The 15,332-nt window shown below is 40.5% G+C and overlaps 1 protein-coding gene across 6 annotated transcripts in view; it reads left to right on the top strand.

The window, feature by feature from the left end:
* Positions 1-2,417: 2,417 nt before the first annotated feature.
* The window catches only part of npnt (nephronectin), a 62,837-nt gene continuing 49,922 nt past the window's right edge, over positions 2,418-15,332 (top strand). For 2 of the 6 annotated variants that reach the window (XM_004911088.4, XM_012955502.3), the window contains exons 1-2: positions 2,418-3,043; positions 14,646-14,746. In XM_004911088.4, the coding sequence (XP_004911145.1) occupies positions 2,973-3,043; positions 14,646-14,746 (172 nt within the window). In that variant the 5' untranslated portion in view covers positions 2,418-2,972. Of the gene's footprint in view, positions 3,044-14,645; positions 14,747-15,332 lie in introns of those variants that run through there. The other 4 variants (XM_012955503.3, XM_004911087.4, XM_002934775.4 and 1 more) reach the window with 4 other exon arrangements.

Here is a 15,332-nt window from a genome sequence, read left to right as displayed (position 1 = left end):
CAGTAATGCTGTGCGGTGCAAACAACATAATACCCACTCTGACAATCTGCCCACAAGTTGCGCCTGATTTGAAAAAATGCATACCCACAATTGCATCCATTCTAACACACTGGCACAAGAGTGGCAAGAGCAAAATCTGCATTTTCAACCAAAAGAAAAAAACCATGGTGATTTGTGTATAAAAATCACACGTTGCACAATGTGCAGCATTTCTATTAACCTCTTTTTTGCCCTCTGTCTCCACATTAAGTAAATTGTATGCTGGCAATTTTCTGCCACAAGAGTTTACATAGGGACAGGTGTCAAGCAGCAAGGACAGTATCACTGATGATGTGTCTGCCGCTTCTACATCACACACACAGGCACATTATGAGTGAGTTGGGTATACCTCAATTATGCACACGACTGGCACTACTTGACTCTTCACACGGCAAGCTCCCTCCCTGTGCAGGCCTAATGACTCCTGAAGGGGTGTTTTTGACCTTCAGGTTCTATTAGCCAACACCTCCAGGGGGAGAAGGAATTTTTGTGTGATAGGGAACCTTTAAAGCATCATTACTCAATAAAACTGCAGCCAACTAAATGAAAGATAATTGTCCTTTGTAAATTTGGAACCATGTTTTTTTTGTTCCTACAGCTGGACATGTGAAACATAGCTTTTTATTTTTAGCAGCACAGAACTAACCCAGGAGATTTAAAGGGATTCTGTCATGATTTTATGGTGTACTTTTTATTTTTAAATTACACTGCAAATAATTCACTCTGCCATTTAAATTTTTGTTCTAAAACCAATCAATGTATTTTTTAGCTGTAATATTGGTGTGTAGGCAGCCATCTCAGAGGATTGTGCCCAAGTCTGAGCTTTCAGAAGGAGCCAGCTCTACACATTAGAACTGCTTTTAGATTACCTATTGTTTCTCCTACTCCCATGTAACTGGGGGAGTCATGAGCCAGACTTGGATTTCTTACTATTGAGTGCTATTCTAATATCTACTGGGAGCTGCTATCTTGCTACCTTCCCATTGTTCTGCTGATCGGATGCTGGGAGCAGGCCCGGATTTGTGGAAAGGCCACAAAGGCCCGGGCCTAGGGCGGCACAAGTTTAGGGGCGGCATGCCGCCCCGCCGCAACAGAATTTTTAAAATTTGGCTCCCATACGGAGCAGTCGGGACCTCTGCCCACTGCTCCGTATGGGAGTTTAAATGCGCGAATGCGCATTGATCGCGCATGCGCACTCAGGGGGAGAGGGCGCCGCGCGATTGCGCATGCGCACTCGCGGGGGCAGCCTTGGGGCACCACCAAGTGAAATCTGGCCCTGGCTGGGAGGAAAAGGGAGGTGGATTATATCACTCCAACATGCAGTTCATCAAGAGTGACTGAAGTTTATCAGAGCACAAGTCACATGGCTGTGGCACCCTCGATAATAAAGAATATGGCTAGCCAAAATTATATACAAAAAAAAATCTGTTTACACTTTTATAAAAAACGATTTCAATGCGGGATTCTGCTGAAGAAGCACTATGAACTGATGTGTTTGAAAAAAAAAAAAACCATGTTTTTCCATGACAGTATTCCTTTAACGCTCTGCTGCCACCTGAACCACGGTTCTCCCCTTGCCTCATGGTTAAAATGGCACTGACTACATAGCAGACTACACTAAAACTTCTTTTCAATGCAATATTGGGAACCAAAACTGTATAAAGTAAATCTAAGTAATCACTGTATGTCCTATAACATGACATATAAGTATGACATATGCTGTGCTGCTAATCAGGATTTACATAGGCGCATTCCATACCTCCCAATGGTTCATGGAAAAGTCCCAATTTTGCACCAAAATAAGTGCCAACACTTGATGGGAAAAGTTAGTTATGGCAAAGTAGGGGTATGTTGTGGCATAACTGTTTTGAGGAATTCAGATGTTAGGCGGCACAAATCCACAAATTTCAATTATCATGTTGCACCAAATGTAAAGCTGGCGTCAGATACGTTCCCCATGGCTCTACATGAACTCTAGGTCCCCATTTGGGAAGCTCGGTACCTGCAGGAGTTCAGAATGTCAAAAAGTACCTTGTTTGCTTTGTCGAAAAATGCGTAGCTATCCCATATACGTCACTTGCTTGCAGCAATGAATACATTCTGAGCTAACTATGAAAGCGCGATAATATAGACACCTGCAACTTCTGTACGGAGTCACATGGCTCATTTGTACCTGCATTTCCACAGGCCACCAAAAGCGCCGCTTATGGTGCAAAACACGTGACCTACGCCTGTTCCATCGTGCAAGCGGGGTGTATGTGTGGAAATAAACTTTGCCTTGCGTTTATAAAACGCCATAGAGTGTGGCGGCGCTAAGACACCCAAGATAATGACACACCTGAGCTGCAGCCTGGGGAATAACAATAAGAAAGATTTACAATATCAATGAATAGGTAGCCTAAATAACAGCAGCTCATAGGACATATAGTTTCATTAAATACAAAGTAGTCACCTCCGACCTGCACTCCCTTGGGAGTCTGATAAGGTCTGATACGGGAGGGACGTACAGCTACTATGTATTTTCCGATAACAATGGGCTTTGCATGCTGCAGGATGCTGGAACTCCATGAAGTTCTTGGGGGCAAGTGAATGGGCAAGTTAAGAGGTGTGTTCAGAAGGGAATCACCCAGCGAGCAGGATGGGAGGAAAGCGAAGGTGACGTGCAAACCAGTAAGGGTGGGTTGCTCCAACTCCTCCTCACTCTGAGCCGGGCTGAACAGGGAGGGAGCTGGGCATGTGTCACACACGCAGACCTGCTGCTGCTTTCACTGGGTGCTGTGCTTCTCCCTATCAGTGATTGTGTTTGGGGGTGTGGGGAGAAGAGAGAAGACAGAGAGGGGAGCCCCTCCATACCCCTCTCTCACCTGCCTACCATTGGATACCCGCTACTGCCCTGCACTTTCCTACAGTCCGGTTAATTCTCACTGGCTGCCATGGAGTTAGCAATCAGGTTAATAATTGCCTGCTCTCTGTACCTGAAGGCTGCTGGGGACTATGATGGAAGGTAAGAATGGCTGGAATGGTGTTACCCCTGTACCTGTGCCCCGCTCCTTACTTACCCAGAAGGGAACTGCTGCCCTGGATCACTTATATTGTCTCAGCACTGGGAACTAATGGCATATTTGCTCATTTAATGGAGTAACACTTGTTGTTGGGATTCCTCACCTTACTTATACAGAGTCTACAGAAGTACTTCTTCCACCTGCTTAACAGCTCCCAGCATCCTCAGTCGGGGTGCGAGTTGTTGAGTTTGAGCTGAAGAGTTTACAGTACAGTATTTACCATATAAACTGCTGTGAATTTATTATGTTTAGAATGTCATTACCTTCTCATTGCATTATGTAACCTCGTATATTTAATAAATTCGTAGGGGGTGTTCTAAAATGAACACAATTCCCATGGACAATCTGGTTCAAAAGTCAGAATCTGCAGCAAGATACCCAATAATAAGAGTTTGACACTAGGACCAGGGCTTTGGATCCTGAGGCTGCTGGGATTGACCCTATTCCTTTCTACAGTGGCAGTACAGCTGCAGAACAGGCTGTGGGTGGAGGTGTGTGTCAGGCAGTTTGGCAGATGTGCCTGAGGAATGAAAGGTGCTGATGTGCTGACAGAGATAAAGACACCTGCAGGTCCTAGGGGTATACAGTTACAATAGTCTGCCTCAGTTCATAACCCTTTCCACTACCTCCTTGTTTTACAGAAGCTCTGCTTGAAAGGGGGAGGGGAGGATTCTGGGATTTGTAGTTTTGAACAGCTGTAGGCATAAGGTCACCTATCCAAGCAATTGGTTTGTGGAAGGTTCAAGTGACTGCTTTATTGTTAACAGATACAAATCTATTAACAATGATGAAAATATGATTAGTTTTACCTCCAGGGCCAGTATGCCTTTCCCTAGTTGGTCAGACTTAGTGGTATGTATTACCCTGCATAACGGGGATCCATCTTCACATACTGTACAACTAACACAGCGCATGCGTCTCCTACAGCTCTAAAATCATACACCCAGCTCCCTCATTTGAACTTTCTGAATATGGAAGCTCCAATGAAATCAGTTTATTACAGATGACAATGTGCTAATCCTTAACGCCTCCAAGAGAACTCAAATTTCTATTTATATTTTGGCCAAATGACCAGGAGAGCTGTATTTTTGGGAGATGGAAAAAAATTCCCTCTTCCTTTCCTGGTATATTGTTCCTGTCTATTTACGCTTCCCTAAATATCTCCATAGATAGATGTACTCCTGGCTCTAACTTCAGGCCAGCCACATGTATTTTTAATTCTTTTTTTTTTTTTTCTTTATGTAAAAAGTTTTAGATACAATCATTATCTAGGCGGTTACACGTTTCTGATGCACACCAAACAATAACAAAAAAAATAGTGAAGCCATGCAATATACATCTAAATGAAATGATAAGCAGCCATTTAGCGGTAAATAGTATAGGGCAACTACACGCACTGATATAATCCTCTACACGCACTGATATAATCAGAGGAAACATAGTTTCTTATTATTTTCAGACTGTGTGCAGGCTCCAAATTATATTAGTACCATGGCGATTGGTCGTTTAGTCGCTTGGACAGGTTAGAAAATTTTGTCATATAATTATAAAATATGTGCATGTATTGTGTATCTGACAGTATTATTGGGGGACCTACAATGGAAGTCACTTTCGTACGATTGGTGTCTGCCACCTATTTTATGTTTAGAACATTGTGAGATTTGTTATTTTCAGAGCTTTATCCTTTCAGTTTCAATTTCAGTCTGAATGTTAGTGCATTTAAGCGTACAATCTTTATCCAAACGTTTGGCAGAAGAAGACTAAATTCTTAACATGTATGGCCACCTTTTAAAGTGTTAAAGGGCTGAGGCAGCAACTGTACTTAGTTTAATAAAATCAATATGCACCCAGAGGTATTGTGACATGTATGCTTCCCTTTTAATGGAAACAGCTGAAGAGGTCTGCAGTAAACTATACAGCCAATTTTGTCATTTATGATCCATAGCCACAAAGCTGTAAATATGAATTTCTGCCCACATGAGATACCTATATATCAAATGGGTAATTGGGAATGGCTAATTCTCTGCAGCTGAATAGTATACAATAGTCCAAGGTAGGGGTAGGTAAGGGTTAATGGATTGACACTTTTAAAGGGGATCTAAATACTGTTGCTTTCACTGCTTAATTACACCTAACTCATTTGTTGTCAAACTACAAATCTCAACACACTTAACATATTATGATGGTTAAGGCATGCAGGTAACTGTAGTTGTAAAGCACTGTTGCTCAATAAAACATTTCCCCAACTGCTGCATTAAAATGCAAAATAATCCCCCAGCTGTCCCCATGCTGTTTGTTCCTGCAGTTAAGGTTAGAAAAATTAAGTACAGTTTCTGTCCTTTATTGCCATGTTTGACTACGTGTAATATAATTATGTAAAAATGACATACATTAATTATGGTACATTATATAATATTAACATGCCTGACATAGTGCTGGTAATCGTCATTCTCACTGGTAAATTCTCATGTAGCTATAATTGAGTTTTTGGTCAGTAGAATTTTTAGTGGTAAAATTTCTTGTATTCTAGTTTTTTATTGTTTGCCAACTTCTTTAGAGACTTAGGGGGCGCTATAGGACAACTTTATGGTTGGGTTTAGATCCACTTTAATGCATTGTTTATGATACATCCTGTGTAAAATATATGGCTTCACTGGTTGTAAACTGTATTCCCAAATAAAATAAAAAGTGCGGCTTGGGCTAGTATAATTTCCTTCTAAGTAGTGTTGCCAGTTGGAATTTTGTTTGGAACCCCAGTTTGAGTGGGGGCCCTTTGACATAACACATTACATAGGTAAGATTACATATCACAACACTGCATAGTGAATTATTGATATTTTGTGGTTATTATTAATTGACTGTGGTGCATATTCAAATAGCAGTCCAACTGTTGTTGTTAAGCCAAAATACCCGGCATCCGTCTGAAAACTTTTCACTGATGAAAATTAAAAATTGAAGCTCAGCAGCTATTGTTAGAGGAACATCCTTAGTTTTACATAATAATTTTTTCATTTGCACAGCCTAGGGCATTGCCTAGCTCCTAGCATATTGCCTTGAAATCTACATATGTTTATGTTGTTTTGCATCCATTTTAAGCTGTTTGGTTATGGAGTCATTTTATTGGTGATTAATATGATTTCTCCATTGGTGGGCAGTGATATAAAATAAAATGGAATTTTAAAGTAAAAATCAGGAAAACTCTCACTGGGCCCTTGTGGGCATTAGCAAAAATAGATAAATCTCTTTGAATAGTGTAGGGCTGATGCCTCACTTCAGTATTCATTATTCAGGAATGTATGTGCCTGTGATTTATATCTGTGTGTATCCACTACCTAACATAGTGGTTTCCACCTTGTGTACAAGTTGAGACAATGTACAGGCGAGCGGCTGAGTACCTGCACTAATCACGTGGATTTTACATTCTTAACTCTGCAGTCCCACCCACCAGTTTAAGTCATAGCACCTGGCTTACAGACATCAGCCCACCTCTTTTCAATTATTTACTTTGGTACAGAAACTGAGTGGTGAATAGGGTTCAAAGCATGGCCTACTCAGGACTCTAAATCCTGCCCTCTGCTCAAACTGACATTTCACTACATTGTTTCTGGAATATAACAAAAAGAATTCTTGCTCACAATATACTAGTAGGGCATTAGTAATAGCAAGGTCTATAATATATTTTCTTGTTTTAAATAGCATGTTGAAAAATATACAACAAATATACTTACAGCTGCTGTGCATCATGCTTTAAATCTAGTTGCGTTTCTTTTTGAGTACAGGTATGGTACCTGTTATCCAGAAGCGTCAGGACCTGGGGTTTTTCAGACTCTTTCAGTAATTTGGTTAACCATATTTTGTCTACTATTGAGTCTATTATTATTATTAACATTTATTTATAAAGCGCATGGGTCTATGGGACATTGCCCATGCATTTGTTAATATGGTCATCATCATTATGGTGTAATGGATTGTCCAGGGGGACAGCTAAATATGAATATTAAGTAAAATATAGACCCATATAGGGGGAGATAGAAATTGCATGTTCTCTGTTTATACTATTTTTAGTTATTGGTGGGCAGTGATATAAAATAGTTATTGGAAACGGAAATGTGTGCGTATTGTCTGTTATCCATTCACTGGAAGAGAAGTATTAGTTGAAAGGAGTTTGGCATTTTTTGTGCTTTCGGCGGAGAAACTTCAGCCAGTGCCTACATTAAAGGAGAAGGAACTGTAAAAAACATTTCCCTATTGGTACAGTGAATATAAATATATATTAAATATGTGAGCCCCACCATCCGCACTCTTGGTCTCCCTTGTATCTCACCCATACCTGATCATATTAGTCAGAGTAGAACAATGGGGTTGGCATAATGAACTCCATCTTCCAAGGGCACGGATTCTAAACCTATTGGTCAGAACCCAAACATAGGTCCTAATTCTGTATAAAGATGGGTCTCCATGATCCCCCTGAATACAGTAACATTTCCTGCTATAATAGAAAATAGTAATTAAAAGAAAGCACATAACTTGTGTTGAACCAATTTTTGGGATGCAAAGCAGATTCTGTAACTTAATTTGCACCCCCTGGCAGAAAAAAGGTCAAGCAACCAAAGACTTTTTACATTCCAGGTCTAACAAAACCTGAGGGCACCTTTCATACTCTATTTATTAGGAGCAGGAATGATGGGAAGAAAATTAGAAGAAAATTATTTTCTTGGCATTTCTTGCACAAGAGATTAAACTGATTATGTTAATAGATCAGTTCACACTGGCATGAACTTTGAAACTGACTTTAGTGTTTGCCATAAATATTGATATAAGCTTTGAAGCCAAGATAAATAACATTCACTTTGTCTATTACTTGGGTATGCTTGGCATGAATAGCCCATAGCAATAAAACTAATTATTTTTACAATAAAGGCATCTGTTTTGTGTGTTACCTCCTGCAGCTTGGCTGACAGGGCAATCAACTGTATTATCTACATGCACTGCTAGGAAATGAAGTATATGGCGTGGGAAATTGAAGTGAAATGCATTTTAATATTTGCTGCTATGTGATCAAAGGGTTTTGGTTAATATATATTGATGTTTTTATGGGCCAAACAGTTGTGAATGTGAGTTTTCATAATTTCCTTCTGACAGTTTTCTTATTTCATTGATTCTCTAAATTTAGTAGTAGTCAGCATACTCAGTGCAACAAATAATTTCAAGTACACAGAGGCCCAAACAGCCCACAAAATAGTGACTGTTTAAATCATCTTATAGCAGCGCCTCTGGCATTTGCTAAAATCCACAGATTGGCAGTCCAGGCCTGGTTAGCGCACAAGTATCCATGATTCACATCTGGGGTGACTCAATTGGAATGCTACTTCACTGAGCGGATTGACAACTGCAGTCAGTATACTTGATAAGGGTGCAGTTTTCAGGCAGGTGAAGGGTGTGCATCTGTTTCTGGTTTGTATTCTGCGCTTCATAAATAAATGCCCCCCATCTGTGCCTAACTTTAAAAACATGATCAAGTTGCCGCTAGTTTTAAATCAAGCAGTGGTTGCAAAGCAGTGTCTAAAGATAGTGATTTTATATGACTGCCTGACATTCTGTCCAGGAATGAAGTTTATAACTTCACATTTTTTTATGGTAATATAGCACATAATATACAACAGAACAGCTCTAATGCAGTGTTAGTACGAGATTTTGCAACCATTAGTTGAGACATGTTTGGGGTCAGACTATGATATGCTTCCCTTTAATGGTTCTTATGTTTCAACTTAATAAATGAAGTGATTCACTGATGTTTTTAAGCTCAAATAATTTGTGTGTACTAGTCTTGGAAGCCTTATGCCTCTATGAGGGCTCTTACACACGAGCAAAAGAATGCAGGAAGAAATGCAGCTTGTACTTTTCAGTGAGTTTGTACTCACTTTGCCTCAGGGAAGCACTGAACACAAATGGAATAAGTTGCGTTCCACCAGCATTTGTCGATTCCCTGTGGCTGAGTCTTCATGTACTTCCTTGTGGTAGAACTCACAAAAGGTCCACTACAAGAAACTGCATAAAGAAACACTCGTCTGTAAGATCTCTAACAGGGCCTAGTAGAGCTGGGTGGTATGACCAAAAATTTATATCACGGTATTTTTCTAAATTATATCGGTGTCACGGTATTTGACGGTATTTTTTTTTTCCATACATGATTAGGTGTTAACCCCATTTCCTAATAAATTAGAGAATAATTACTGCAGTATTGAAAATCAGAGTCAGGCAAGCGAAGGATCGGCAACAGAAAGTCGTAAGGTAAATCAGGCAGGCTTAGTTTCCCAGGCAAGGCCGCAGACAACATAGCACAGGAGGAGGCGTTTGATAGCTTTAAATACCCCCCACGCATGCGCAGAACCGGCGCCGTCAGCGCGTCGCGGAGATGCACACTTTGACATGTACGTGCGCTTTGACGCACGCGCACCTGGACGCGTGTGCGCGATGTCCCGTGGACAACGGGATGCGCGCGCACGCAAGGAGGCGCGCGAGACCGGGCCGCACGGGTGAGTACCCTGACACCCCGGTATTTCGGTATCTGAAAAATGAATATAGTTTTAAAAAAAAACACCGGTATTCGGTATTAAACGGTATATCGCCCAGCCCTAGGGCCTAGAACTATTTCACATAATGCTTCCAAAGAAAGCACATATGTAGACTGCAAATAAATCTTACAGTTAAACACATGAAATAAATCTTTAACTGAATATAGCTGAATTTTTCTTCATAGCTCTCTGCAGCTCTCTTCATAGTTCACTGCGCTGATACATTTGCACAGCACAGATATTTTACATCATTCACATCAGTCCCTGCGCCAGTGGAGCTTACTACCTTAGGTTCCTATCACATGAGTACCAGGAGGAAACCTGCACAAGCTCAGGGAGAACATTCAAATTCCTTGCGGAGACCTTGGGCAGGTTGTTTCAGTACAGGTGTCATTCCAATACTGTATGACATAAAATCTGGCCTGCTGTAGGCACTGATCCCTAGGGCTTAAATCCTAATGGGACTAGGGAGTAATAAATTACCTAGAAATTCTTATGGGTTAAAGGAGATGTAAACTCTCCATAAATCTTTGTTTTTGTGCTACTTAACTCTGTAAAATTGGTATCCCAAACTTAATTACAGATGCAAAAGCATTGACCAAATGTTGATCCAGCAATACACAAGCCATCCTAATGTTATCTTGCATAAGGACACCCAGTGGTCTTCATGGTTCTTTTGGTTTAAGCTCCTTTGAGGGCTAACATTTAGTCAATGCCCAACATGGCTCATAACAGGATATACTCTGTCTTTGGGAGTTCTCTTTAAATATCATCTGTATGCTGATGATATCCAAATTTACTTTTTGATTCCCTTTAATGTAAACTGAGACTTAAATCTCTAACTGCTTGCTAGCATCAAACTGAACATGATCATCTTTCCACCTAAACCTGGTCCTTCTCCCCCTTTTCCTATCACTATCTATGGCACTCTCATTAACCCTGTCAACTTGGCATGTTGTTTGGGGGTGATCTTTGACTCCTTTCTCTCCTTTTTCTGACCATATTAACACCACTGTCAAAACCTGTCACACTTTCGTACACAATATTACCAAAATACATCCCTTTCTTTTAACTGTAACAGCTAGGAAGCTCATGCATGCTCTCATCCTATCCAAATTTGACTACTGTAACCTGCTACAAACTGGCCTCCCTAACTCCCATCTGTCCCCCCTAAGTCTGTCTTATATACTGCTGCCAGAATTCTCCTCTCATCAAGGAGAGTTCTGGCCCTTCCACTGCTAGTCCTTATCATGGCTTCCCATAAAAACAAGGATAAAGGCCCCCATACACGGGCCGATAGAAGCTGCCGATATCGGTCCCGACTCGGCAGCTTATCTGCCCGTGTAGGGGCCAGATATCGATCTGTATTGGCCAGATATTGATCGGCCAGGTTAGAAAATCCAGTCGGATCGCGGTCCCCGAACCGACTGCTCCATTGCCTCCTACATAATCTGATTTTTTTTTAACTTCAAGCTCCCCGATATCGCCCCCCACCCGTAGGTGGGGATATCGGGGGAAGATCCGCTCGCTTGGCGATCTTAACTTTCAAGCTCCTTCTCTTAACCTTTAAAGCCCTTCATTTCTCTGCATCTCACTACCTCTTCTCTTATGTCTCCATACATTCCTTGCTGCCTCCATTCCTCAAAAAGCAACTGTTTTTTTTGCACCCCCACTACCACTGCCATTTCCCACCTTTCTACCTTGCTGCTTCTTATATTTGGAATGCCATCCCTGAATTCCTCCAAAGAGAATCCTGCCTCAGCCTTTTCAGAACTAAACTCTCAGACTACCTCTTGGAGCACTTGTGCCTGTAAGTTACCCTCCCATTTAGATTGTAAGCTGTTCAGGGCAGTAACCTCCATCCTCTTGTCTTTTTGATTCTTAACTTATTGTAACTGCACCTTGTATTTATTATCATACTATTTATTTTTTTAATAACCCCTTTTGTTGTATTCATTTATTGTTCTACTGTACAGCGCTGCGTACATAAGTAGCGCTATATAAATAAAGGTATATATACATGTAGTCCTGCAATATGTAGGTAAATCATAGATGAGCAGTAATGTATACATACCAATAATGCTGACCATGAGCAAGCTGATATTGGCTGACAACTTAGTATTCTTGAGAGGTTCTGAAAATGATTAGCTTGTCAGATTTCGATCGGGGAAGCTTAAAAATCCTGTGGGAAAAGGACCACTTTGGGCCGTGGATATAGACCTCTCCAGGTTAGACTATATTGTTGTGGTACCAAACAAGCAGATCAACTTAATTTCCCCCACCCCTTGAGTAGCCAAATTGAGCAAAGATTCGCTTAACTGGTGACCACACCAATTCAGCAGATCTACCTGTTTATGGCCACCTTTAGCTTTCTTCATAGCAAGCCCTTAGGTTATTTGACCACTTCATAGCAATAGGGAACTATGTCTATTGTGTATTAAATGGGATTCACAGTCACTAATAGGATAGTGCAGTGAGCTCTCAAGATGTACTGGAACTGAATAATGTTTGAATGCAAGATTTAAAAATAGCCCTTAGTACGTTTAGTTTCAGAATTAATTTATTCCATTTGCATGTAAGCTTGCAAGCTTGAAGTAAAGCCACTACTTTAGTATGTGTATGTGTATGTGCAGTTTATCGTTCTTGCAAAGAAATGTTGAGGTTATCAAGTATTGCCCTTGTAAACAGTTTGTGAGCATGTTTACTGTCTGAGTTGTTTCCACATGTGTTAAATACCCTGAGGCTGTGGAGAAAACACTGACATTTTAACTTTTAAATTCCATTTTATGACATTTACTGTTTCTTGTAAGCCTGAATTATCCAGACAGAGGTTAAACATGTGGCTATTGCTTAATAGCCTTTTCAGCACTATGCCTTTTGATAATGTTTTCACTATTAAGCCTTGTTAATATTTGTTTTAATTGGGTCTGCTCAAAAATATATTAAAAAAGCTCATCACGCAGGATCACACTGGGATCCCTACATTCCTGCTCCATTCCAGCAGTTGCAGGGTCTTCTTCATCTTTTCGGCACCCCTCCCCCTTTTCATTTTTGTGGAGATTCAGTGGAAAAACTTGAGAAAAACATCACTTTTGTTTTCATAAACTGAATAAATATTTTGGCTATTTTAATAGGGTTTCCAGATTTGAGTCTACGAACTATGGACTGCACGTACATCAGATGGTGTACAGACTATGAGGAACAGACTGATCACAATAGTTGGTAGATAGATGGTGCTGATGCATACCTTAAGTCAGTCCTGAGTTTCATTAATCTTTGCACAACATAATTTGCTTATCGTATATACTCGAGTATAAGCCGACCCGAATATAAGCCGAGGTACCTAATTTTACCTAAGAAAGCTGGAAAAACTTATTGGCTTGAGTATAAGCCTAGGGTGGGTAATGCAGCAGCTACTGCTAAGTTTCAAACCTGTGTGCTCTCCCTCTGTATGCAAAAAAAATACATCATCGGTGCAGGCAGCAATAGACCTCCCTCTGCGCTCTCCCTCTCTTCTCTGTGCGCTCCCAATCTCCCAAACCGGTGCAGACAGCAATAGACCTCCCTCTGCGCTCTCCCTTTCCTCTCTGTGCGCTCCCAATCTGTATGCCGGCGTGTGTTGAAGTAACTCGGTGGTGTGCGTTGTGAGCACCCCCCCACCCCGTGGACGCGAGTGCATGCGTGGGGAGCGCACAGAGAAGAGGGGGGGTTGCTCGCAACGCACGCTACCGAGTTACTTCAAATCCATATACTCGAGTATAAGCCATTTTTGGTGCTGAAAAACTCTGCTTATACTCGAGTAAATGATTTCATTTGATTTAGGGCTCACAAGTGCGGTCGCACTAAAATCGATGCAGTTGTATTAAATGCACTGAGGGGGTGATATCACTCCAACTTGCAGCACAGCAGTAAAGTGTGATATGGCTAGCCCCATGTGACATTTCAAAATGAAATATGAAAAAAATCTGTTTAAGCATTTTCTAGACTTCTATTCTTCTTGGACACTGCTGATGAAAACTCAGTTCATTTCTCTTACTATCTCATGTTTACTCACAGGATACCCACTTCTGTCTCTTTTTATTTTTTATTTCATACCTGACCTCTCAGCCTATGTTCATTCCAAGGTTTGAGTCTGTCTTATAGCAATTTCACCCTTGGTGACAAAGTAACACCTGCAATTGAACATGTCAAAGACTGAGCTATTTATAATCCCTATTATCATTTTTCACTCTTACACTGATCACATACTTATGTCTAATACTCTTTGGTAAGTTTCTGGCCAAATTCTTTGATCAAAGAACATTGTCAGATCAAACTTTGATGGGACTTCAGAAAAGACAATCAGACAAAATTATACTGCCAACTGAACAAATTATATACGAATGTGTCATTGGCCAAACTGAAAGTGCAGGGGTTTTACACACGCATAAAAAATGTCAGTAAAAATATCATAAAACAGGTGATTTTATTATTCAGACCAGTAAATATTAAATACCTTGTTCTCTGCACTATGGTGTTGCAGTACAATGGATAGCTAATATTTTTGGCTCCATATATCCAGTTAGATTGAAAGCTCCTTGGTAGGAATCTCTTTCTTGTGTTCTTTGTTAATGCACTTGTATTATTTTATCATTTTGTGGCTCTATAGAAACTGTAGTTAATTAGATTCTGTTTAAGACACGTGCAAATATGAATATACTGATGTGTTACTGAACATGGAGGGCATTTATGTCTTTATATTATAATGGGTTTCATTATAAAAGGAGCAAGATTTGCTCCAGGTCTGATTGCTTATAGCAGCTGTTTGATTTGTTTAAATACTAGTATCTTTTTAGATGCTGCCTGGGCAAACTTTGTGCCTTTTAAAACATATTGAGGTTTATGCATAAGATTTGTGTGCTCTGCATACAGTAAATGTGTTGTTTTTCCCAAAGTAGGGTACTTATTTAATGTCCATTTTTGTACACAGGTGGCCCAGACAGATTGCATCCACCACAGGACTGTGTCGCTATGGTAACAGGATAGACTGCTGCTGGGGATGGGCTCGTCAGTCATGGGGACAGTGTCAGCGTGAGTATTACAATTGCTGGGGCTTTTCACCATCTAAAAGGGGGCTTCTACATATCTATTATTAACTTTCATACACTTCAGCAGGGCTTATTCAATAACAGGGGCTTTTGCACGTGCAGGTCTGAGGTGGTAATGTACACTGAACCTTGGTTTAATCAGGGTACTTTCTGGGCATCCAGGGATCAGTAAAAATGGGTTGTTGACAATATCAGCATGGCCTTTATCTTATGGAGAGAATAATGGTTTATGTTGTTGAGAATTTAAATTCACACACTGTGCTCTCTGCTACTGAATTTTATTAGCTATTTTTTGTTTTCTTTCCACTCTAAAAAGCATGGGGCCCATCTTTTAGGTCCCAACCCAGAGGTTAAGAATTCCTTTTTTTTTAACTTTCCCACAAAACTTTCCCCAAAAAGTATAATATGCATTATCTGTCCAATCCACACTGCACTTAAAATGATCATGAAATTTTTTGCTAAGTGTGCCCATGTAATCAGCAGGGCCTAATGGAAGTTGACTGTTTATGGCCATGCAGAATTATAATATTGTTTTTATTATGTTTTGGACATTTTCCTGATAATGTGTG

The sequence above is a fragment of the Xenopus tropicalis genome, chromosome 1 (genome assembly GCF_000004195.4).
Source record: "Xenopus tropicalis strain Nigerian chromosome 1, UCB_Xtro_10.0, whole genome shotgun sequence".
In the NCBI taxonomy this organism is placed as follows: Eukaryota; Metazoa; Chordata; class Amphibia; order Anura; family Pipidae; genus Xenopus; species Xenopus tropicalis.
The sequence above is the reverse complement of the archived record's forward strand: the minus strand, read 5'-3'. Positions and strand labels throughout refer to the sequence as shown.